The sequence below is a fragment of the Taudactylus pleione genome, unplaced genomic scaffold, assembly GCF_031769625.1.
Source record: "Taudactylus pleione unplaced genomic scaffold, aTauple2 ptg000048l, whole genome shotgun sequence".
NCBI classification, from domain to species: Eukaryota; Metazoa; Chordata; class Amphibia; order Anura; family Myobatrachidae; genus Taudactylus; species Taudactylus pleione.
This window is the reverse complement of record NW_028284450.1, coordinates 1,894,402-1,919,899: the sequence shown is the minus strand read 5'-3', so window position 1 is coordinate 1,919,899 and position 25,498 is coordinate 1,894,402. Positions and strand designations below refer to the sequence as shown.

The following is a 25,498-nucleotide window of genomic DNA, read 5'->3' as shown; positions in this document are numbered from 1 at the left end:
CATCTTATATCAATTATATCCATTTAAAACAAACTCCATATGCCAGCATATAGAAGATTGCTATTTTTATCAACTACCTGCTGACACTGTGTGCCCAGAGGCTTTCCATCTGCACATCAGAAACATGCCTCTTCAGGTTGCATGTATATTGAATGCTCCATGGTCATTGACAATAACACCTAAACAGAGCAGATGAGATTTCAGCAGTGTCTCATCTAAACACATGGAATCTCATACACAGGTCACTGACTTGGTATTGGGATTAAATGTAACCTGCAGATATCACTGTGCATTGGCCCATAGAAAATATAGCCCTATATTATATTTACAGCAGTGTAATACAAGCTACAGACAACCTGTTGTTCTCCACCAGTTGTGGACCTACAGATGCAGGACATGTGATGCTTGAATGACTGGAAACCCACAGGTTGCCTTACTTTGGTGTAATTGATTAATGTATTAATCAGTGTGTTATTTGTTTTATACCATTTGCAATACACACATTTTTATTTATATTTTTACACAGCAGAACATACATATTGTAATTATGTCTAGCTTCCTTTTCCAACTTTATTTGGTGTATTGAAGTTTCATATAACATCAGATAGAATTGAGGAATTTGGATCAGCCATTTAGACATGAAACAATATTCAAGGCTTCTACAATGGCCAGCAATATTATATTATAGGATAGGGCATGATATCATAGAAAGGCTCCAGTGGAGGAAATTCAAGTCTGTATTAGAGTGGTAAGAAAATGGTCTGAATTATGACAAGTAAAATGGTGGCAACCCTACGGCGACTATAACCATGCCTTCTTGACCAAACCTTGGCCACGCCTCCTGATCAAGGATTTGAAAATAAAAAGGTGGTAACTCTAAAAATACTACAGAAGCCAGTTTATTGTAATTGCATTTACAGCCTGCATTCTGACTACACAAGTTATATTTGTAGTTTTGTCTCTTCTGGGGAAAACCTTTAACATGGTATAAATACATTTTCAAAATGTCTCTGACGTATAAAAAAAAAATATATTACCATACTGTACCTGTGACAATGCGATTTCCCATTTCTAAAGCCCTATGAGTTACTTTCACTACCTGTACAATGTGGGGCATCATTGCTCCATCTCCCAGAAGATAGACATCGGCTTGTATCGTTCCCATGAAGAAGAAATCCATCCAAGCATCCAAAATGGCAGAGGGATTGAAATGTGTAGTTTCCCCATGGATGAGAACAATTCATATACCCCTGAGGCTGAGCTGATAGATGTGGACACTGTGTAGCTGTGGAAGGATGAAATAGCGGTAATGCCTTTACAGTTACATGTTTTGTTATCAGGCTATTACTGATAAATAAAGCTTCACTATCACATGGGAAATATATTTTGGCCGTATTCACTGAGCCGGTGCCCAATGTTCAAGTACAGGCAGCCACTATTCCTGGTGCTCTGCCAATTCTATAGTTCAGAACCAACAAATGAAATTTCTTAAAAATATATAAACAGCTGAGAAGGGAAATGCGTCTGGTTCTCTCACTCACACATCCAGTTTTCTTCTGTGAGGGAAACAGGGGAGCTCTGCGGAAAATATACAGTAAGTGTGAAGCACCTCTCAAAAAGCTGGCTATTAACAGGGCTCCTTGGGAACAATGCCTCCTACTGTATGTATTGGTACTGATTTAATTGCACTTTATTAAAGAAATAGGTTTCATTCTACAGTTTTTAAATAATATTTAAAAACATATAGCATACTATTAATTATATATACTGTAACTACATGATAAACTACTGCATAGTGACTTGTAATCAACAATCAAAAGAAACATCAAGTCAGTTGATATACAAATATCGGGCTATGGGGCATATGTATCAAAGCTTGATGTGAGATAAATTTGTGAGATCTATATGACCAACCAATCAGCTTCTAACATACATTTTACAGGCTGTGTTTAAAAAATGATAGTTAGAAACTGATTGGTTGGTGCTATATATCTCACAATTTTATCTCACATCAAGGTTTGATACATATGCCCCTAAGTGTTAGAGTATTAATTTGCTTTAATAAAGTTTCATTTCACTTATATTTTGTCTCCTTTTCTTCATATTTCCTCATAACAATCCATTATATTATTATATTCTCTCATCATCCCTTATATTATTATATTCACTCCTCCTTTTCTGATGTTTCTTTTTCCTCCTGTCAGCCAGTATGATTTTTATCATCCCCTTCCCATAAATTTCTGGCATTCAAAGCCGTGCCCAGTCCCCCTCCCCGTCACTTGGTTGAGGCTGCCAGTCCAATAACCTTATCGAGCCCGGCCGTTAACAGCCCCAGGGTGTTCCCAGCCTCGTTCTGCCTCGGCTTCCCCATCGCCTTCAATTAGGCCATGCTCTCAGACAAGATTTGTCCACTCCTACTGTGTCACGGTGGCCATTTTAGTGTGGGGTGGGGGGGTTGTTAGTCAGTCTGCCATTTTTAGTCAGGGAACACCTTACTGTTTGGGAAAGTGCTCATGCTTAAGGGGATATGGTTCACTTTTCAAAAACAGCTTTTGAAGGAAGTTCGGTTGAAGGTGAGGGAGCAAATCCACAAAGGGCCTTCTGTGAACATCTTTTACGGACAATGCTAAGGACACCATGGACACTGGTTCCTCAGCGAAAAAGGCTCGGAGGTTTTACCCTCATTGGCTCCCAGGAGCATATGTTTTCATTTCTGGTGAATATATGAACGTTTTATAGTAGGTAACACGGAGAGGAATTTGTAATTTATCGGCACCAATTAAGCTACTGTACTTGTTGTATAACTGAATTGCCTGCTGCTTCCAAAAAAAATAAGGGAATTATTCAACCCTTATGAATAAAGACTAACAAAAAAGAAAAATAGAAAGCGCTAGCACACAGTTCTTATATATAGGAAAAGAAGAATTTAGTAATTCCTTTACTTGACAAACATTACTGCATAACTTAAACAGACCTAAAAATACTAATAGAATTTACTTTTTATATTATACCTTCATTTAAGATAGTACTTGAAACTTTAAAAAAATCCTTATTAATTTAAAAACCACATGAAAACTATTTCTCGACTGTGTTTCACTCTTAAAACCACACATAGTAACAAAAAAATAAATTTGCAACCTTATTTCACATTGATTGGTGTTTTAGCAGCACAAACTATCTGTTCTTTAAATATAGTGGATTCTTACTGTATGTATCAATTTATATTCCAACAGCACAGAAAAACTCCTGTTGATTCTAATAACACTGTTACATAACTGCCTGCATTTAATTAGATCCAAAGAAATAGACAGTTATGTCTTTATGCAGCAGTTTAATGCTGGGCATACACTATACAATTATCTGTCAGACATCTGTTCAATCTGGATGGTTGCAATGAAAATCTGGTAATGTTTGGGAGCAAATGACAATTGTCCATTTGCTCACAAACACTGAAAAACAAACAAAAAATGCCATTCATAGAAATTGGCTAAATCAAATAAATTTAACCAATTTGAACAATCATTTTTGTCCACTTTCCATTGTTTAAGACCATATGGTCGATTGTCATTGGCTCCCATACATTACCAGATTTTCATTCCAACCAGCCAGATTGGACAGATATCTGACAGATAATAACAGGCAGAAAAAATCTCCAGCTGATTCCAGGAATATTATGATGACAAGTTGTCTGCACAGCTCTCCACATTTAATTATAATTTATAACACGGTTTTTTAGATAGATTTCAATGAAAAAGTCACACAGCAAAGGTGCATACACCTGGTAACGTATGGGAGTAACTGATGATCAGCAATTTGCTCCTAAATGCCAGAAAACAGATGAAGATGGTCATCAGACAAGTTTGTTAAATGTTTGATCTAAACAATTTGCTCAAACAACAGTTTTTGTCCATTTTCTGGCATTTGGGAGCAAATTGCTGATTCTCATTTGCTTTCATACCTTACCAGATTTTCATTCCAACCAATCAACTAGTTGGATGGTTGGATGGAAAATCGTTGTGTGTATGCACCTTAAAACTGAAAACTGCTCCAAGCAGTACAGCCTGAATCTCTAGTATTCGTAAATAAAAAGTACATGCATGCCTTCAATAAAATGAATTATGGCCATGAAAAAAATATGTGTAATTTACCACATCCTCTTTCTGGTAACTAAAAAGGTTCCCTCTCCCTGCTCTTTTGTTGTTTGTTTGTATCCTCCGTATGTTATATAACGATCTGTGGATTTTGAACAGCCCGGGAAAGACTGGATACCAGGGACGTGTATACCACCAGGTGGGCTTTTCAATAGCAATAAAATGCGTTTCTCCACCTCTACCAAATGTCGGTGGCTTCCTCACATGCTTATCCACAACATGGCATGATTGGGTCCTTCCCCTATTTGTGCACACTGGCCCTTTGCCGCCTTGGTGACTATAGCGTTCACTGTGGATCTCTCGGCTCTGCTGCATGGTCAGCGCTCCTGTAGCTTTCCTTTGCTTTGTATCCAGCGACATCGGCTTCCCAGCCGCACCACTGGCTCCCAAGCTGCTACCGGCTTCATTGCCGCTCCACAGACTTTCAGCCACACTACCAGCTCAAAGCCGCATCTCACCACCAACTCACAAGTCACACTTCAGGCTCTCAAAGACGCATCTCACCACCAGTTCAGAAGCCACAGTTCCGGCTCTCAAAGCCGCATCTCATCACCTGCTCTCCAGCCACACTACTGGCTCAAAGCCGCATCCCATAACCGGCTCTCCACCCATGCTACCAGCTCTTAAAGCCGCATCTCACCATGGGCTCTCCAGCCATACTACCAGCTCTCAAAGCCGCATCTTACCACAGGTTCTCCAGCTACACCTCCAGCTCCCAACGCCGCATCACTGGCCTTTAATACACTGCATCCACTCTTCAAATTGTACTACCGGCTTTAGCTGCACCATTGGTGTTCTAAGCCACACCATCGTTTCTCATAGCCGCAATAGTACTACTGACTTTTCTCCCAGTTTCCACTATCTTCCGCTATTCTCTGGTTTCTGAAGGTAATCAATGTAATCCTCTACTACCTCGAGTATTAAGGCCAGGTGGCCACTTAAGTACTGGGAACAGCAGGTGGCTGTTAGTGGCGGAAGACTTTGGTAGCCTGGGTTCTAGGGGTTTACTTGGAACAGCCTAGGAATCTGTAACGTTATAGTCAGCCCAAAAAAGGAAAATAATATGAAACAGGCACAGAATCCTGGCCAGGTGCTTGCTGCACAAATTCAAGTACTCACACAAAAGGTCCAAGAGCTTTCCCTGCGTGTCATGAAGGTCCGGTCTCCTGTGGTCCCCTGTCACTCTTAAAGAACCCAAGATGAACCTGCCAGACTGGTTTTTGGGGGACCGCAGACAATTCCTCAACTTTAGGGACAGTTGTAAACTCTACTTTAGGTTATGTCCTGGTTCCTCTGGGACAGAGTCTCAACGAGTTGGGCTGGTTATTTCCCTTCTCCAGGGAGATCCTCAGACTTGGGCCTTTGGGTTACCCTCAACACATGCAGCTCTTCAGTCAGTCAATGCCTTCTTCACTGCCATGGGATTATTATATGATGACCCAGACAGAACTGTTTTGGCAGAGTTGAAATTTGCGCTCCGTCAGACAGGGACAGAAGGCCGCAGAAGATTATTCTTCTTAATTCCATAGATGGGCAATGGATTCTGGTTGGAATGACCTGGCCTTAGGCAGTCAATTCCATCTGGGACACTCTGAGGCTATCAAGGATATCCTTGTCCAGCATCCTCCTTCTGAGTCTTTGGATGACCTCATGCATAAGGCAATCAGAATTGACTGTCATCTCTGGGAATGTAGGCGGGAGCAGAACCTTCCTACAAGATCACCCCGGTCTCCTATCTGGGTTCCATATTCAGATCTGGAGGGGCCTATGCAAATTGGTGCCTTTTGGTTACATCCAGAAGAAAGATGCATTAGACGTTCCCAGGGTCTCTGTTTGTATAACGGGGACAATTATTCCCTGAGTAATTGTCCAGCCAGGCCAGTAAAAGGCAAGGCCTAAGTGTTTGGGAAGAATTACAGTACATTTAGGCCTGGCTTCCTTTTCCTCTGAAAACTCATTACTAGTCCCTGCAGCTATCCAACTCGTTGATTCCTCCTTGGCCACTTCTGCATTTCTGGATAGCAATGGACCTGGAAATTTTATGGATTTCTTTTTTTTTTTAATCTCTGGGTGTAGCCGCTGTTCCTTTGGATCAGGAAATCCTTATCTGTGGACTGGATGGAGGAATGGTTTCCAATGGCCGCATTAAAATCAAAACACCTCCTCTCCGGGTGACTATTGGAGTTCTACATTCAGAGTTTATTTATTTTTTCCTTCTCCACTGTCCTTTGGCACCCATCATCCTTGGTCTCCCTTAGCTCAGCATCATAATCCCATCATTGACTGGTCCTCTGGGGTGTCGGTCCCATTGTCTTGCTGTACCTGTTGGGCAGTTCAGCCTGTTGTTGTCGATACTTCTCCAACCATTCCAGTCCAGTACTGGGAATATCCCTGGGGCTAAGCTACCCAAAAGCCAGTTGTATTCTTTGTCTATTCTGGAAGATAAGGCGATGAAGGAATACATTGTGGATGCCCTGATGAAGGGATTTATCTATCCCTCTAAGTCTCCAGTTGGGGCTGGTTTCTTCTTTGTTGGGAAGAAGGATGGGTCTCTCCGCCCTTGTATTGATTATAGGGGTCTCAACATTATCACCATTAAAAACTCAAACCCGCTACCTCTTATTTTAGTTCTTTTTGATCAGCTGCATCAAGCCACCATCTTTACAAAAGTTGATCTTCGAGGAGCTTACAACATGATCCAAAGTAAGAGTAGCAACAAGTGGAAGACGGCTTTCAGTACTCACTCAGGACACTATGAGTACCTGGTCATGCCGTTTTGCCTAGCCAATGCCCCAGCAGTCTTTCAAGATCTCATTAATGATGTCCTTCAGGAATTCCTGGGAAGTTTTGTAGTTGTTTACCCTGACAACATTCTTATTTTCTCACAGTCAGTGGATCAACATCATCAGCATGTTTGCCAGGTGTTGCAGAAGTTGCGAGAGAACCATCTTTACACTAAGCTGGATAAATGTGATTTCAATGTCACCCAAATCTCTTTCTTAGGCTACATCATTTCCTCACAGGAATTTTCCATGGATCCTAGCAAAACCAAAGCCATAAGGGATTAGGTTCAACCAACTACCCTTAAAGCGATTCAGCGCTTTCTCGGCTTTGCCAATTGCTATAAAAGGTTTATCAAGTCTTTCTCTACCATTGTGGCACCCATTGTAGAAATGACCAAGAAAGCAACTTACACCTTCAATTGGACATCCACAGCTATTCAGGCTTTTGAATCTCTTAAAATCACCTTCACACAGGCTCCAGTGCTACGTCATCTTAATCCAGATCTCCTGTTTATTCTGGAAGTTGAAGCCTCTGAGATTGGAGCTGGAGCTATCCCTTCTCAGAAGGATGCTGTTGACAACAAATTGCACCCCTGTGCTTTCTTTTCCCACAAGTTCACCTTGGCAGAATGCAACTACGATTTGGGTAATCGATTAAGTGGGCCTTCGAGGACTGGATGCACTGGCTGGAGGGGGCCAAACATCAAATCACAGTTCTTATCGACCATAAGAACTTGTCATATATCCAGTCTTCAAAGAGTTTGAACTCCCGACAAGCACACTGGGAGTTGTTTTTTACCCGGTTCAATTTTCTCATATAATTTCATCCTGGAAAACATCAAAGCGGATGCCCTCTCCAGAAGCTTTGTTCCAGCGCAGCAGTCCATTAGTTCTTATGAACCGATTATTCCTGAGTCTTGCATTCATTGTGCTATCACCCAGAATTTGGCTGAGCTCATCCAAGCCCGTCAGTTAGAATCACCTCCAGATAAACCTTCCGGTCTTCTATTTGTTCCAGGAAGATTTAGGAAGTCAGTCTTACTGTATTTTCACTTTTGACGAGCTTTCGGTCATCCTGGCATCATTAAGACTTTAGAGCTACTCTCCTGCTCAGTCTGGTGGCCTTTCCTGAGCAAAGATGTCCATGAAATTGTCCTGGCATGCAAGATCTGTGCTCGAAATAAAACACCTCGGATGGCTCCTCCTGGTCTGTTGCTGCCTCTCTCCATACCTACGAGACCTTTGACACACATAGCTATGGACTTTATTGTCGACCTCCCAGTGTCCGCTTGATGCTCTGTTCTCGATGCTCTGGATGGTGGTGGACCGATTTAATAAGATGGCACACTTTGTTCCATTGAAAAATCTACCATTTGCAAATTAACTCTGGCTTGTGGATATTGTGTCAGATCGAGGAACACAATGGTGGCACAGTTCTGGAGAGCCTTCTGTTCTTCCTTAGGCATCTGCTTCAGCCTTTCTTCAGGGTACCATCTGCAATCCAATGGGCAAACGAAGCGTGTCAATCAGTCTTTGGAGCAATATTTATGCTGTTATGTCTCCAAATGTCATAACAACTGGGTTTCTAATCTGTCGCTTGCTGAATTTGCTTTTAACAACTCGTGTCATTCAGCATCTTCAGTTTCTCCTTTCTTTTGAGCCAATTCTTTTAACTCCACTTTGCCTGTTTCATCTTCTGCCTCTGGGCTCTATCATATTTGGAGCAAGGTTCATCAAAGCCTTCGGAAGGTCTCGCTCTGCTCTAAGGAGTCTGCTGACAGACATCGGAAGTCATGTGTCTTCAAGAAGGGCGATTTGGTTTGGCTCTCTACGAAAAACATTAAACTTTGCCAACCTACTCATTAACTAGGGCCTAGGTTCATTGGTCCATTTTGCATCATTGCTCAGGTTAACCTGGTAGCTTTCAAGATTCAATTACCCAAGTCAGTCCGCATCAACAACACCTTCCACTGTTCCTTATTCAAACCGGTCTTCAACTCTGTCAAATTCAAACCTAAGTTTCCATTCAAATCTGCCTTGATTGTGGTCCACAGTCAATGCAAATTAGTTGTTGAAAAGTTCTTGGACTCTACGAATTCCAAAGTTCGTCTGCAGTTCTTGGTCCACTGGAAGGGCTATGGCCCAGAGGTGCGTTCCTGGGTTCCTGAGAATGCTACACATGCGCTTAGACTTAAGAGACTTTTCTTTTGGGATTTTCCTGATAAATCGGGCTCTGGGGGTTCTTCAACCCCATGTCAAGGGGGGGAGTACTGTTACAAGTTGCACTCATGACTTGTTTCCTTCCAGCAATTTACCTCCTTCTGGCGGTGCTGTGCTAGTTCCATCAGTTGCTAGGTGATCTGGATGCTGCAGGAAGTCACGTGTTATCCACAACATGGCATGATTGGGTCCTTCCCCTATTTGTGTACACTGGCATTTTGCCGCCTCACCAACTATAGCATTCCCTGTGGATCTCTCGGCTCTGTTGCATGGTCAGCACTCATATAGCTTTCCTTTGCTTTGTATCCAGTGATATCGGCTTCCCAGCCACACCAGCAGCACACCAGTAGCCACACCAGCAGCAGACCGGTAGCAGCTTGGCGTTCTATGCCAAGCTGCTACCAGCTTTGTTGCTGCTTCTTCAACTTCCCAGCCACACCATCAGCTCCCAAGCTGCTATCGGCTTCATTGCTGCTCCACCGGCTCTCCAGCCACACTACCGGCTCAAAGCCGCATCTCAATACCGACTCATAAGCCACTCTTCCAGCTCTCAAAGCTGCATCTCACCACCGGCTCACAAGCCACATCTCACCACTGGCTCTCCAGCCACACTACTGCCTCAAAGCTGCATCCCACTACCAGCTCTCCAGCCATAATACCGGCTCTCATAACCACATCTCACCACTGGCTCACAAGCCATACTACGGGCTCTCAAAGCCGCATCTCACCTCCAGCTCTCCAAGCTGCATCTCACCACCGATTCACAAGCCACACTTCTGGCTCTCAAAGCCACATCTCACCTCCAGTTCTCCATCTACACTACCAGCTCAAAACCGCATCTCACAACTGGCTCTCAAGGCCGCATCTCACCACTGGCTCACAAGCCACACTACCATCTCAAAGCCACATCTCGCTACCAGCTCTACAGCCATATTACCGGCTCTCAAAGCTGCATCTCACCACTGGTTCACAAGCCACACTACCTGCTCTCAAAGCTGCATCTCACCGCTGGCTCTCCAGCCATACTGCCAGCTCTAAACAGCATCTAACAATCGGCTCTCCAGCCACACTACCGGCTCTCAAAGCCACATCTCACCACCGGCTCTCTAGCTACACCACCGGCTCCCAAAGCCGCATCACTGGCCTCCATTCCACTGCATCCACTCTTCAAATTGTCCTACCGGCTTTAGCCGCACCATTGGCATTCTAAGCCGCACCTTTGGCTATTATAGCCGCAACATTGGCTTCTTAGCCATATTACTGACTTTTCTCCCAGTTTCCATTATCTTCCGCTATTCTCTGGTTTCCTAAGGTAATCATTGTAAACCTCTACTACCTCGAATATTAAGTCCAGACGGCCACTTAAGTACCGGTGAATGTCTTCCAGTTCTATGGGAACACAGGGTGGCTGTTAGTATCAGAAGACCTTGCTAGCCTGGGTTCTATGGGTTTACACAGAACAGCCTAGGAATCCGTAACATAGAGGAGTGTTACTGCCCAATCCTGGGTGCCACCCCATGTATTTAAATATCTTTATCTTTTCTTGCCACCCTTTCATAATTACAATTCTTTCAAATCTGATTCAATAAATTTAGCTGTGACCTCTGTAATCTGCAATATAGTTATCTATGTTTTTATCTCTAGTTAGTGTGTTAACTTAAAGTGTGGAATATTAAAACCACTGGGTGACTTATATCTTACCAAGTCATGACACAGAACAAATGTATAACTTCCCCTTTTAAAAGTCCTATATATTTCTTTCACTACCTGTACAATGTGGAGAATCTCTGCTCCATCTCCCAGAAGACAGACATTGGCTCATATCGCTTCCATTAAGGAGAAATCCATCCAAGCATCCAAAGTGGCAGAAGGATTGAAAACTGTATTTTCCCCATGGATGAGAACAATTTATAAACCCCTGAGGCTGAGCTGATAGATGTGGACACTGTACAGCTGTAGAAGGATAAAATAGAGGTTCTGTAAAGTCTTTACAATTATACCTTCAGCAATAATTTTATTTTAACATTATTAGTTGCAATGGGATTATTATTTAATTGTAACTATTTTTCAAAAAATGGTGCTCTCTAATTGCTCAAACTTAAAACCAGTTGCTCTACAAATCTCTGGGAGGAGAAGACATTACTCCTGGTATGTTAGTGGTGTGAAGATTTCCTATACCTGGCATTATTGTGAGAACAAGGAATGCCTGCATGGTTAGATAAAATGACCAACTAATCAACTATTCACAAATGTCTTTAGAAACAAGCTATTCATAATGCTCATACTTGCTTCTTACTACTAATGTGAAAAAGACTGGAGGTTTTGCTGTGGAGAAGACTGGTGTGAGGCATCATTTCATCATGAAACATTTAAACTATTGTACCTCAGAGGCAGGGGCGGTTTAAGAAAGGAGAGGGCCCGAGTGCAGCCTCCGTGTGGGCCCCCTCCTCTCTGACAGCTCAGTAGATTCTGACCTTGTGCCGGACTCCAGGAAAATCCGCCTTATTTCTCTAGTGCGCATGCGCAAATCACCAGAAAAATGGCTACCTGTGATTTTTGCTGCTGTGCAGCTGCAGGCCACCAGCAGACGCAGGACTCTGGAGATTGGAGTTAAGTATAACTATATATGGGTGCAGGATGTGCAGTGCAGACCCCCCCTCCCCCCGTTTCCAGGGACCTGTGTGCACCGCACCACCTGCACCCATTCTAGATATGCCATTGCTCAGAGGCAAGTTGTAGTAACTGCTTTTATGTAGCCTAAATGTTACTTAAAGCACCTTATACACCTTATTTTATGTTTGCCTCTCCTGATAAAAACTAAATGATTAGCAGATGCTTCCAACCCAATTGGGATCCTTTCATTTCAATGGGAATAACAGGCTCTATATCATTCCCAATGTGGTCTCTAAGGGACAAGCTCTGCATGGTTGTAGTGTTTATTTTTTGCGAAGCCAGGATGTGGATACTACGTGGAGCAAAGAGGACTTTCCCAGTGCATTTATGTGTGTCAAAAATGGGTAAAAGAGTTTAGTCTGGGGTTTAATTTCAAACTAGCTGATGTGCCCAGCTTTGCCTCGGTAGACCTTAGATATTTACTATTTCCATTTGCTTCATCCCATTTTAACTTAATTTATAAGCTTAGTTCATTTTATGCCTCTGGGGTAAAGGAGCGTGGTAGTATTCATTTAAATAAATTGAGTTTTCTAACGTTTTTGTACTAAAAAGCCACGTCAGGATCATATGCCATCAGGAGTCGCTGAGGGATGGGGGTGGGGTACTTATTACTCAGGCTTGTTGGAGGGGCCTGGTGGGGCTCCATGCTGCTGTGTGCTGGGCTGCAGTAGGAGACTGCTTGCTGAACAGCAGCAGCAGTTTCCTCTCGTCTGCCTGTGGGGGGGGAGCGATCACACTGATCACACCTCGACTGGATTTGCGCTGGGCTGAGGGGCTCACAGCATCCCCCTCCCATGCAAATAGGTTTTTTCCTTTTCTTTTTTTCTAAGGGTCTCCCACAAATAGGCTATGCCCCCTTCCCCTGGGCCAGCTTTCTACGGCTCTGAACTGTATGCCATACCTGAGTGAGCCTTGACCATCCAAGGACGTGCTCGCCTATCTACTCGTCTTCCAGCATTGTATTGTTTACAATACAATTACTGGTTTACATTTTGGAGGGGACCCTGCACATTTTATTTTCTTTTATTTCTACTTTTTAACATAAAAGAGAACAGGGCTACAATGATCCAACAGATTTGTGCAGCTCTTTACACAAACTAACCTCTCAAAGGAAACGCTTCTTTTGGGCCTTTTTGTAGCACTTTTGCAGGTTTCAAAAGCGACCACTTGAAAAAACTACACTTGTAATCGGTGGCGGCTCCAGAGGTGCAGCTGCAGCGCAGTCCAAAATTCAAGTAGAGGAACCACATTAAATGTCCTTTCAAACACTTCCAAACATCACTGACTGGGACTCACTGGTAGTTGGTGTGGTTCCCCTATTTGAATTTTGGACTGCGCTGCAGCCCCACCCCTGGAGCCTCCACTACTTGTAATGTAAAAGATCAGGATGGCGTTTTTGGTTCTAAACTGTGGATTAGCTGCAGTTTTTTGGTGGTTTTCACACTACTGAATCATGTAAAATGCAAAAGTACAGGAAAAACAAATCTTTGTAAATTTGCTAACGCAGCACTTGGTAAATAGAATTCATATCAGTACCTGTACAGTGTGGAGTATCACTGCTCCATCTCCCTGAAGATAGACATTGGCTCTTATCACTCCCATTATGAAGAAATCCATCGAAGCATCCAAAGTGGCAGAATGATTGAAAACTGAAGTTCCCCCATGGATGAGAACAATTCATATACCCCTGAGGCTGAGCTGATAAATGCGCACATTGTACAGCTGTACAGGATAAAGCAGAAGTAAAGCATAGAGTTAAATTTTTTGGTATCTCAGAATCAAGTGCTGTTGTACCTACATTTAAAATTCTGGACCTGATTCAGACCCGCTCGCGAGCGCTGAGCGCTCGCAAGCGGGTCGATGGTGGCTCAGTGCGCATGCGTACGACGGAGCTGGCTCCATTGTGCGCATGCGCGAGACCCGGATAGTGATGGCCAAGCCATCCCTCCGGGTCTCGTACCAAAGGGGGCGTGCTGTCGATGTTGAGTGACAGCATGCCCCCTTTGGTGGGCGGGCCGGAGGCGTGGCTGCCCAGATGGAGGCGTTCCCATGGGAACACCTACCGTCTGGGGCCTGCCACACTGACATCACAAGTGATGTCAGTGGGAGTGCTTTCGGCTCTGTTTGAGCGAAAAGCACTCTTGGGCATGCGGCAACGAGACCCTACCACAAGGGTCTCATCAAAAGCCCGATGGTCGTGATGGTCTTGACCATTGCGACCATCTTCCTGGCCGTTCGCTATAGCTGTGGGTTGTCACCCACAGTTATGCGAGCAGCCAGGAGGCCGCTCTAAAAACACAGAGGGCCGGCCCTGATTCAGAGTGAGCGCTCTGTCAGAGCATCTGGCTCTGAAACAGGCCCTCTGTCTACAACCTTATATATTAAGGTTTGTGTATGCTGGTAAGAACATGTCTTCCCTAGCAATGGATTACTGGATAATCTGTACTATAGCAGAGCAGTCTGCTGGAGCCAGGTTGGACATGGTGACCATGATATGGTAAAAAATAGGGGAGTTCAGGTGAAGAATACCACAAAGCTTAAAAAGGTGCAGTCACAGTGCAGTGTTTGCTGTTGTTAGAGCCTGTTTAGTGCCAATGTGGGGTATCGAATGCAGTAGGGCTGGACACAGGGATAAGGAACGGCCACTAGGAAGATGCTCAGGGGCGATAAGGGCCACAAGAGCCTGGTTAGTGCCAATGTGGGGTATCGAATGCGGTAGGGCTGGACACAGGGATAAGGAACGGCCACTAGGAAGATGCTCAGGGGCGATAAGGGCCACAAGATTGAGAATGGGGGTGTGAATGAGAATCCTTACATAGGAATGGGTATATAATGCCAGTTGTCAGGATGCCTCCTGTCAGAATACCAACAGCGGCATCCCTATGGTGGGTATTCCGGTTACCCGTCGGGTAAGTATACTTACCTTCCCCCTTCCCCCCCTAACCCTCCCTTCTTGTAGCCTAACCCTAACCCTCCCCACCCCGCACTCTTACCCTCCCCATTAGTACCTACACCTCCCCCCTTAGTGCCTAGCCCTAACCCCCCTCCCCAGTGGTGCCTGATGCTAACCCTTAGCCCTAGCCCTGCTACCCTCCCTAAACATAACCTCCCCCTGGGCTAATGCTAAGGGCACCCAGGACTTACCTTGTTCAGGCTGGCGTCCTTCGGCGTTCCGGCGTCGCAATTAAGATAGGTGCCTATCTTAAGTCCCTTGTCAGGATTTCCCTGTCAGTATTGAGACTGGTGGCCGCCGGTCTCATAACTACATCCACTTTTGTTTATGCTCCCGTAATATGGGCCTGTTTCAACAGCATACGCAATTGCAATCAATTATGCAGATTGGCCGATTGTTCAGCAATGTGCCTGCAACGCACAATGGCAATGTAAATACGCACGCACATAGGAATCCATCGCAGAGTGAGTGCCATTTGTGGGTGGTAACGGGGTCGTGGAAATGCAGGCGTGACAAGGTGTTTTAACGCCGTTGCATGGGAGTGCATAAATTATCCACGGCGATGCCCTACACAGCCTGATAGCTTGCTCTGAAGTTAGCAATTTCGTAATTAGGACTGACCTTTTGCAAGTGTACATGAGGCTGCGATGGTACTCGATTGTACCAATGTTTTTGCAGTCTTGCTAAACATTACACATGTGTGTAAGGCAAAGTGGGCCTTCTTATGTAGTGCTGCGACAGCATTGCAATAAATTAGCATACTATCGCAGTTGAACTGCGTGCGTAATTGCTAATACAATCTCAGTTGCAAACCTCACTGAATCAGGCCCTAAGTCTTATTGTATTATATATTGCAGGGGTCCAATGGTGTGAACATGTTAGTGTGCATGACATGTAAACAACCTGTGGGATATAAGAATAAATATATATATATATATATATATATATATATATATATATATACACACACACACACACACACACACTGTATATATATATATATATATATATTGTGACACATTTAGGTTAGGGGGTCCCTCTCCTGGGTAGAGGACTCCTTCCTTACACACACACACAGCAGCAGGGAAGCAGCACACCAGTCTGGATGCAAGTACAAGCTGGTCGGCGCCAGTCTTTATTGAACAATGTCAGAAATAACATAAAGAAAACATAAACATAAATCCTAGCCCTGTCGGGGTACTAACTTCACAGGTAGTTCCCTCACTACCAGAACCTGGCAAGGCCTAATGCCCTCACCAGCAACAAAAGCACAGCACAACACTTACAGTTAGGTTTTTCCAGTGTCTCTGAGCAAACTCCCTGTCTGCTCTCCCAGGTGAGACAATCAGCCCTAAACACACTAGGCTTATATTGGCCACTCTCAGGTGGAAACCCTAACAAGCCTGTTACCAGGCTAAGAGAACCAAAACCTGGAGTGGCCGTGGGTGGAGCCCTCCCTCTCCTCTCACCCACAACCCCCAGGTCCCAAACCGGCTTTTCAAAAAGCCGATACTCAAGCCTGCTACACTGCAGACTTTCTCCTGGGGATTTTAAACACATAGGACAGGAATCTGGGATAAATGTCCCTGCCACAGACCACTTTACCAGTGATCCTATTACATATCCCCCCCCTTTGTTTCGACTTGTTTCGACCTATGGGGCGGAACAACTGAAGCCCCCAAACAATGAACGCGTGACAACGCGTCTGCTTTAAACAACAGGCCCCCTGGCCTGTGTTCCACCGAAAATATTAAAGTTTGTAACGCCCACTTTATGGCCAACGCCTCCTTCTCCACTGTGGCACCAGGTAGGCATCGAATTTTGAAACACTGTTCAACTTTCAGAAGTCATTACAGAAACGCACACTCCCATCGGGCTTTGGAATCAACACAATGGGATTTGATCATTCACTATGTGATACTGCAATAACCCCTAACTCTAGCATATTTTTAATTTCTTTCGACACCGATGCTCTTGGTGCTTCTGGTAACCTATAGGGCTTTAGATTAACTTTAACCCCTGGGTCAGTGATGATGTCATGTTTAATGACCGAGGTTTTCCCAGGTACGTCAGAGAACAGCACCCTATTTCTAACCAGAAACTCCTTGACCTCTCGTTGTTGAATTGCCGACAGGGTTTTTGCCACGGTCACTTCAGGAACTAAGGGCCCTGGACTTACTGGAGGGGCTCGGACGGCCGACAGTACCGTTCTATCTTTCCAGGGCTTTAACAGATTTATATGGTATATCTGTTCCAGCTTTCTTTTCCCCGGCTGGTAAACTTTGTAATTGATCTGTCCCACTCTGTCTAAGATTTCAAAGGGCCCTTGCCATTTAGCCAAAAGTTTATTTTCCACAGTGGGAACCAACACTAACACTCTGTCCCCAGGAGCAAAGCTGCGTAACTGAGCATTGCGGTTGTATACCCTCTGCTGTGCTTGTTGAGCCTGTTTCAGGTGCTCTCTCACTATTGGCACCTCTACAATAGGCAATGGAACTAGTGGACCCTTAAAACGTGGTCTGGAAGCATGATACTGACACTCAGGGCAGGATAAATCCTGACACATTGCCATGTGGGGATAGGACAAAGGATTATCAGGGTCTACGGGTTTACCATCAACTACCTTTACATTCTTCCTGGCTTTTACCAAAGTAGGGTTTTTCAACTGCTCCGTGGCAAAGACCTCTCTTCTGACCTCTAAATCAGGCAGATGATCAACTGGCCCAACAACACTTCCCACCTCAATGGGAGGCACATCAGTTGGCGGGCCACCGTCACGCTCCGTATTCTCTAGTTCGCCAATCATAGTAGAAAAAGGGAGTACCTCTGACTCAGAAGAAACTCCCTCCTCCACTACATCGACAACCTTCTCAAATGGATCGGGGTTGTTCACCTCTGGAACAAAACGGCTTTCCCACAACTTCCAGAAGTGAGCAAAGTCTCTCCCCAATATTGCATCGTACACCAGACCATGCACCAAACCCACAGAAACTATAGCAGAGCCACATGGTGTCTTGATGTTCACCTCGGCCGTAGCATAATATCGAGTATCCCCATTTATGCAGGTCACACCAACAGTTTTCCCTGTATTCCCCAGGAAGAAGTCAGCGGACGAAACGCGTTGGGACCTAGCTCTTTCCCTAAGGACTTATGCAGAATCTCTATATCTTTTAATCAGATAAGCAGTTTTCTCCTCATCTTTTACTAATTTATTGTATTTGTTTTTATTGTATTTGCGCTATCAGGTTTACCCCAATGTGCATGGGGGAACCATCTGTCATGAACTTTTTGTGTTTAGAATAAATTATCTCTTATTTATATATTGGTATATATATTTATTTTCACTTATGCACTTTAGGCATTAAGCACTTTCACTAGCCATTAAACTGAATGATATAAGGCTATTTAGCCTATATTAATGGCAGGGTTTATGCTTTTAAATTAGTGTTTGGTTTTAAACTGGAGTTATTTAATATTTTACATGTGAATGTGTCAATAATATGCACTTTATTTAGACTATAAGTTGGTTTTCAATATATGTTAATAGCGGTATTGTCGCCCTAAGTCAATCTCCCCTTTTTCTCTCTCTCTCTATATATATATATATTATATATATTATAAGGGCACAGTCGTGCCCTTATGTTGAGGCTGAGTTGAAAAAATGGAAATCTCCATAGAGAATTCCGGAGGGGGGGCATGGTGTTTAAAGGGCTACACCTCAAAAGCAATAGGAAGTACTGAGCTGAAACGCGGCATGGACGGCTAGAAATGTTTCTTCGGTGCTGCATGCCACAAAACGGGTTCTACGGGACAAGTGGACATGAACATCTGGCAGCAGGTAAGTATGTGTGAGTGAGGTAGGTGAATGTAATAAAGTTTTACTTTAGACGGTGTGTGTACTGTGTTTTTTTAATTATTTATTTTACAGTGGAGGTACGGGTGCCTGCTGGCACTTATAGTTCCACAAGTGCCAAAGGGCAGGCATGCTGGCACCTGTAGTTCCACTGTAAAATACAATAGTTATTGCCCCCATACCCACCGCTCCAGGGGTGCGGGGAAGAGCCCCAGAATTCAGCCTAAGCCTGGGGTTTCGGGAGAGGGCGGACTCCTTCTTGGGGGGGTTCCCCACCTTCCCTAAGATCCCCGGCTTGGGCTGACCGGCTTGGGGTGTTAATGTTATGGCCCTGGAGACCCAGTGATAGGGTCTCCTGGCTGTGACATTACACCCCGGTCGGTTTGGGTCCAGTGCTGGTTTTAAATATAGGGAGACCCCTACGCATTTTTCCCCCCTAAATTTAAAACCAGGACTGGCCCTGCAGCCAGGTGCTGGTTCCTAAACTACGGGGGAACCCTACACGTTTGTTCCCTCAAAATTTTAGGAACCAGGACTGGCTGAGCAGTTTGGTGCTGGTTATGCTTTTTTATGCTTAACCCTTTTTTTTACAGGTAAAGCATACAAGCAGCCTTCACATATCTCACTGATATGTGCAGGCTGCTTGTTTGGAAGAGTTAGGCAGAGAGAAGACAGTGCAATCTCGGGTGAGTAATCTCCTTCAAAATTTGCTACTTGGGGGAGATAGCTCGATCTGCTTCACCATCGGCCAACTCACTCTCAGCTAAACTCACTTCTTAGTCAATTTGTGAGTTTCAGGAGCCTCAACTCACCTGAGTTTCGGCAATGCTAACCGATCATTAAGGCTGATGTCTTAAAGGACGTGTTCCTTGCGCAATACAGATACGGTATGCCATCACACCCTGTGGTTAACTGCAGATTCAGCAATCTCACAGAGTGATATTACTGTTACTCACAAAATGGTGGAGCTGCTAATTCACAGAATTGTGTGCTCATTGGAATACACACATGCAGTCTATGCAACTGAGGTCTGAGCAGAAGATAGAGCTGCGCAGATGGGATAAGAGTTGTGTTGATGGGGGGAGGAGACAGAGCGCCGTGGATGGGAAAGACAGCAAGGCATGTAGAGGGGGGAGATTAAGCAGTACAGAGTGGGGGGGGGCCAAAGTGATGCATATTGGTGGAAAACCGTGGTGCGGATAGGGGGAGGAACAAACTGATGCAGATGGGTGGAAAACACTGGTGCGGATGGGGGGGAGTGAGAGTGGCACGGTTTGGGAAGACAGGGCAATGTGGATGGGGGTACAGAGTGGTATGAACATGGGCAGACAGAGCAGTGCATACGGTAAAGACAGATTGGTGCGAATGAGGGAATACACACTAGCACAAATGGGAGAACACATAACATTAGGGATTGGAGAAGACAAATTGGTGTGGATGGGAAGGAAGACAGAGTGATGCGGTTGGGGGGGACAGAGTGGTGCAGATGGAGGAAGAAAGCTTGCCACAGATGAGAAGAATAATTATGTTATAGTTACCATGCTAATGAATGTTATATAGAAAAAGCTGCTTATTCTTAAATAATAGTAAATGAACAGATAAATAAAATGCTTGTAAATAAGTAATATAAAAGATAAGTGTAGCACAATACCTGCAGCATAAAAAAAAATAATGTTTATAGTCGCTTTTCCAAATAGTGGGACAACCAGTACAAGGTTGTGTGAGGGGTTCCGATCTTTGACTTAGAAATGTCTGTGTAGTGGAAGGTAGCATACGTGACAATCCCTAGCTCTGCTTATCTTCCAATCTTCACGGCAATAAATGCCAGCTGGATCCCTTCCCGTGTGTGTCCGCTCCATCTTCCACTTGATGCAGTGCAGATGTGCCACTCCGTCTGCTTGCTCCGACTGCTTACTAGTGCTATGATGGAGCAATCCTTCACGTGTACTGTGTCCAATGCTCACCAACGCGTTTCAGGCTATATGCTTTCAAGGATATCATGAGTGATCTGGGGTCTCCCTTTTATTTGGAAAAAACTTATTGTTCCATCAGAAAAAATGGAAATCATTAAGATTTCCTAATTAAAAAAGCGGTAACCATGTGTACCTTCTCTACATGGTTCTAAAAAAGAGGTATTGTGCTTATTAATTGTATTGGTATATGGGTGTAATAAACAAAACTATGTATTTAAAATTGATATGATAAAATATGTAAAGTAATAATAAGAAAAAGAGGAAAAATGAAAGTATAAATTATACATTCATCTCCTTGAATTAGAGGAATACTTTGAATTCAGTATCGATGTTTGATCCTTTCGGTTGTAAAGTTTGCATATGGTAAATCCATTCTGTTCTTTTTTCTTTAAGGTTTATGTTATATCTCCTCTTCTCCAATGTTGGGAGATTTTTTTGAATTCCAATAAAATTTAATTCGGTGGGATCCTTAATGTGAAAATCCAGAAAATGCTTGGACACACTGTGGGTCTGTAGTCCCTTTTTTATATTGAAGATATGTTCTGCAATTCTGGTTTTCATTTTTCTTTTGGTTTATCCTATATATTGATATCCACATTTACATTCTAGCATATATACATACCTCTGTTTCACATGTTATTCTGTCTTTATTTTATATTTTTTTTTGTAACATTTGATGTGAACAATGTTATAGGTTGTGTTGTTGTCTTTTTGTGGTTCTACATGGTAAACAATTTAATCAATGGAAACAGCCTTTATTTTCTGTTCTTTCATTTTTGGATTTTTCTATTTCAGTGAATTTCCTGACCAATTAATTTTGTAAATTGTTTGCTTTTTGTATATTATTTGGGGTTTATCTTGTATGAACGGTGTAAATCGACTGTCCAAATGTAAGATGTGCCAGTGTTTTTTAAGTATGGATTCAAACAAGTAGTGCTGGCTGTTGATTTGAGTAATGAAGGCTATGTCGAATTCATCAGAGTGTTTTTTTTTTTTATATTGTATCATATCTTTTCTGTCCATCTTAGCTATTTTCTCTATTTCATTCTGTAATGTTTGTTCATCATAGCCTTTCTGTAGAAATTTCATTTTCATTTCTTCACTCTGTTGAAGGAAGGTTTCTTGTTGAGAGCAGTTTCTTCTTAGCCTCCTAAATTGACTTCCAGTGATATTCTGTATTCAGTTATTATGGTGGTTGCTAGTTTGTGATAGTGTATTATTGCCACTGACTTGTTTTGTGTGATTTCTTGTCTGGATTGTATTGTTCTTGATACATTTCTAAATCCAGGTATAATATTTGTTCCTTACATGTAGTGAAAGTGAATTCTAATCCAAAGGTGTTATTATCCATGTATGTGGTGAATTCCATCAATTCATGTTCTGATCCATTCCATACAAAGATGATGTTGTCTATATATTTTTTCCAAAAAAATATATACATATATACACACATACACATACACACACAGTATATATAATCTTAACTTATCTCAAAATATCTTCCAACCCAACATCTTCGCTCTGCACCAGATCTGCGTCTCTCATCCATACTTGTTCTCATGCACGGCTACAGGATTTTTTTGGGCTGCACCCACCCTGTGAAATGCCTTCCCACACACAATAAGACTTTCCAGTAGTCTCCAAACATTCAAACATATCCTGAAAACTCACCTCCTAAGCTTATAAGACTCCAGAACCGCCCACATAACCTTCATAGCTTCCCTATCTAATTACATCCCTTCTTACAGTATACACATAATTACATATTTTCTCTTTCTTCAATTTTCACATCATCCTAACCCTAGGCCAGCTTTCCTGTGTGGCTGTGTTTTAAGGCTGTCAGGCTGATCAGTATAGAGAGACACTGCCTGGGGAAAAGAGAGTCTTTTCATGTCTAACTGAGAGAAACAGGTCGCTGAGACCAGGTAAACTATGTCTGCCAAAAATTCTTCTTCCTTGTTTTATTAGCTAGGATCACTTTTGTGTTTAATTAGTGCCAGACGGCAAAGGGTTTGTTTCTGTTTATTATTGTCTTGCTGCATAATGAAACTGCTGAAGCCAGTTGCACCAGAACAAAGGACTTTGGACCTGATTCAGACCCGTTCGCAAGCTGCGATCGCTCACTACGAGCGTATGGAAATTCGGCTAAGTGACGTCAAGGCAGCCACTCGCAGGGCAAGTCATAAGCACTCCCACTTTGTTTTGGGGAGCGATCACTTTTTGTTTGTAGACGCCCACCAGCCTGTCTAAAGACGCCCACTTGCGTACGTCACCTCCAGGAAGTGCATGAAACCATTGGTACATCGAGCACCATCGGATGCGTACGCAGCACTTGATGTTGACTATACCCTTCCGCAAGCACTGCGAGCACTTCAGTGTATATTTCTAGCAAGTGACGTGTCCTATGACGCTAGCTGTTAATTATGCACGCCTCCAAAATGGCATTTAAACACTCAGGCACGCCTGCAACTCCACTCCCCCATTACTACTATATTGCCCCTGTAACCACCCACAAACGGCCTCTCCTGTCACTCATTCCACTGGGCTGTCTTTGCAGGGCGAGCGAGCAAAATCCGATCGCTCGTACTAATTTGTGCACGTGCTATGCGAACTACATGCATGCACACATTAGCGAACATAGTCTGCAACGATCGACCGCTTGCTAGCGAGTGGGTCTGAGGAGCTTATTCAGAGGCGGCCATACGGTCTACGACCGCACGGCCACCTCGATGTTTTGCCAGTGTGCATGCCCACGAGGGAGCCGGCTCCCTCGTGCGCATGCGTGAGACCCGCTACAACCGACAGCGCTGGTCGTAGCGGGTCTCATTCCAAAGGGGGCGAGCTGTCGATGTTGATTGACAGCTCGCCCGTTTGGAAGGCGAGCCGGGGGGGGTGGCAGCCCAAATGGAGGCGTTCCCATGGGAATGCCTGCCGTTTGGGGGAGGCCCCACTGACATCACTAGTGATGTCAGTGGAGAGCTCCCGGCTCAGACAGAGCCAGAAGCTCTCCGGGGCTTACGACAAGTGAGACCCTACCCTAGGGTCTCTTCGTAAGCCCCGATGCCCCGATGCCCCGAGCGGTCGTTAGAGCTGTGGGTGTTAACCCACAGCCTAACGACCGCAACAGAGGCGGGCGGTCAGGATGCAAGTGGCCGCCCAGTTTCTGAGCGACCGCTTGCATCCTCCGACCGCCTCTGAATGAGGCCCTGAATGAGCTCCTTTGTGTGGTTTCCCAGCTGCTGCACATTTCCATCTACCCCAGGAGATGGTACCAGTTCCCCGACCCTGAGATAGATATATATACATATTAGGGATGAACGGGTTCGGATTTCTGAAATCCAAACCCCCCCGATCCGAGTCAGGCTCGAGGTTTCCCGCCTGACTCGGATCTGAAATCGAGGCAAAACGTCATCATCCTGCTGTCGGATCTTGCGGTTTTGAATTCTATAAAAGGTCCCCGCGTTGGCACAATGTTTCACTCCGGCTGTGGACAGTGAAGAGGGAGTTAGGGCTGGCTGGGCTTTGTTGTGTTGTGCTGCTGTAGTCCATAGGGGCTGTGTCCACTCCTCCATAGTCCATAGGGGCTGGCTGGGCTGTGTTGTGCCTCTGTTGTCCATAGGGGCTGGCTGGGCTGTGTTGTGCTGCTGTTTTCCATAGGGGTTGGCTGGGCTGTGTTGTGCAGTCAGTTGTCATAGGGGCTGTGTCCACTCCAAAAATCTATAGGGACTGGCTGGGCTGTGTTGTGCAGTGTCCCATAAAGGCTGTAGTCCTAAAGGGGTGCTGTAGTGTTGTCCAGGGGGTGATCTGTCCATCAGGGGTGCTCCCCCCAAGTGCAAAAAAACAATTATTTTTTTCTGTGTTTGTGATTTGTGTGCGCTGTAGCCGCACGTGCATCAACAAAGTAGCACCAAGCGTGCGCCTTTGTCATAAGTAAAGGGCCAGCTGGCTTGTCTGTTAAAGGGCGGTGTAACCCTCAAATTGCACTCCAAAAAAATTTTTTAACTTCTTCTTTTCTGTGTTTGTGAATTGTGTGGGCTGTAGCCGCACGTGCATCAACAAAGAAGCAGCGCCACACGTGCAACTGTGTCATAAGTCTCTTAAAGGGTGGTGTAACCCCCAAAGTGCACTCCAAAAATTTTTTTCTTTTCTGTGTTTGTGTGCCCCTTAGCCGCACGTATATATCAATATAACATAAATGAGGACCACATTTTGTCCGATAAAAATATAATAGGGAAAGATCAAGAACCACTTCCTACTAATGCTGAAGCTGCTGCCACTAGTCATGACATGGACGATAAAATGCCATCAACGTTATCTGCCAAGGCCGATGCCCAATGTCATATTAGAGGGCATATGACAAAGTGCAGGAAAATGACCTTAAAAAAAACATTTAAATCATCTAAAGGAGAAACGTAAACTTGCCAATATGCCATTTACGACACGGAGTGGCAAGGAACGGCTAAGGTCTTTCCCTATGTTCATGACTAGTGGTTCAGCTTCACATGACAATGGAAGACCTCCTCCTGCTACAAAAATCAAATGAGTTAAGCTGGCAAAAGCACAGCAAAGAACTGTGAGTTCTAAGAAGATATCACAAATCCCCAAGGAGAGTCCAAGTTTGGCGGCGGTTGCGATGCCTGACCTTCCCAACACTGGACAGGAAGAGGTGGCTCTTTCCACCATTTGCACGCCCTCTGCAAGTGCTGGAAGGAGCACCCACAGTCCACTTTCTGATATTCAAATTGAAGATGTCACTGTTGAAGTACAACAGGATGAGGATACTGGTGTAGCTGGCGCTGAGGAGGAAGTTGGCGAGGAGGATTCTGATGGTGATGTGGTTTGTTTAAATCAGGCTCCGGGGAAGATAGTTGGTTTGTTTAAATCAGGCTCCG

General features: G+C 44.2%; 1 protein-coding gene across 1 annotated transcript in view; it reads right to left on the bottom strand.

Annotated features, from left to right (window-relative positions):
* Nucleotides 1-25,498, bottom strand: part of SELL (selectin L) — a 279,488-nt gene that overhangs the window by 145,477 nt on the left and 108,513 nt on the right. The window contains exons 6-8 of the mRNA XM_088460537.1: nt 13,364-13,549; nt 10,922-11,107; nt 1,100-1,285 (exon numbers count right to left, since the gene is read on the bottom strand). Coding sequence (XP_088316663.1) covers nt 1,100-1,285; nt 10,922-11,107; nt 13,364-13,549 — 558 coding nt within the window. The remainder of the gene's footprint in view (nt 1-1,099; nt 1,286-10,921; nt 11,108-13,363; nt 13,550-25,498) is intronic.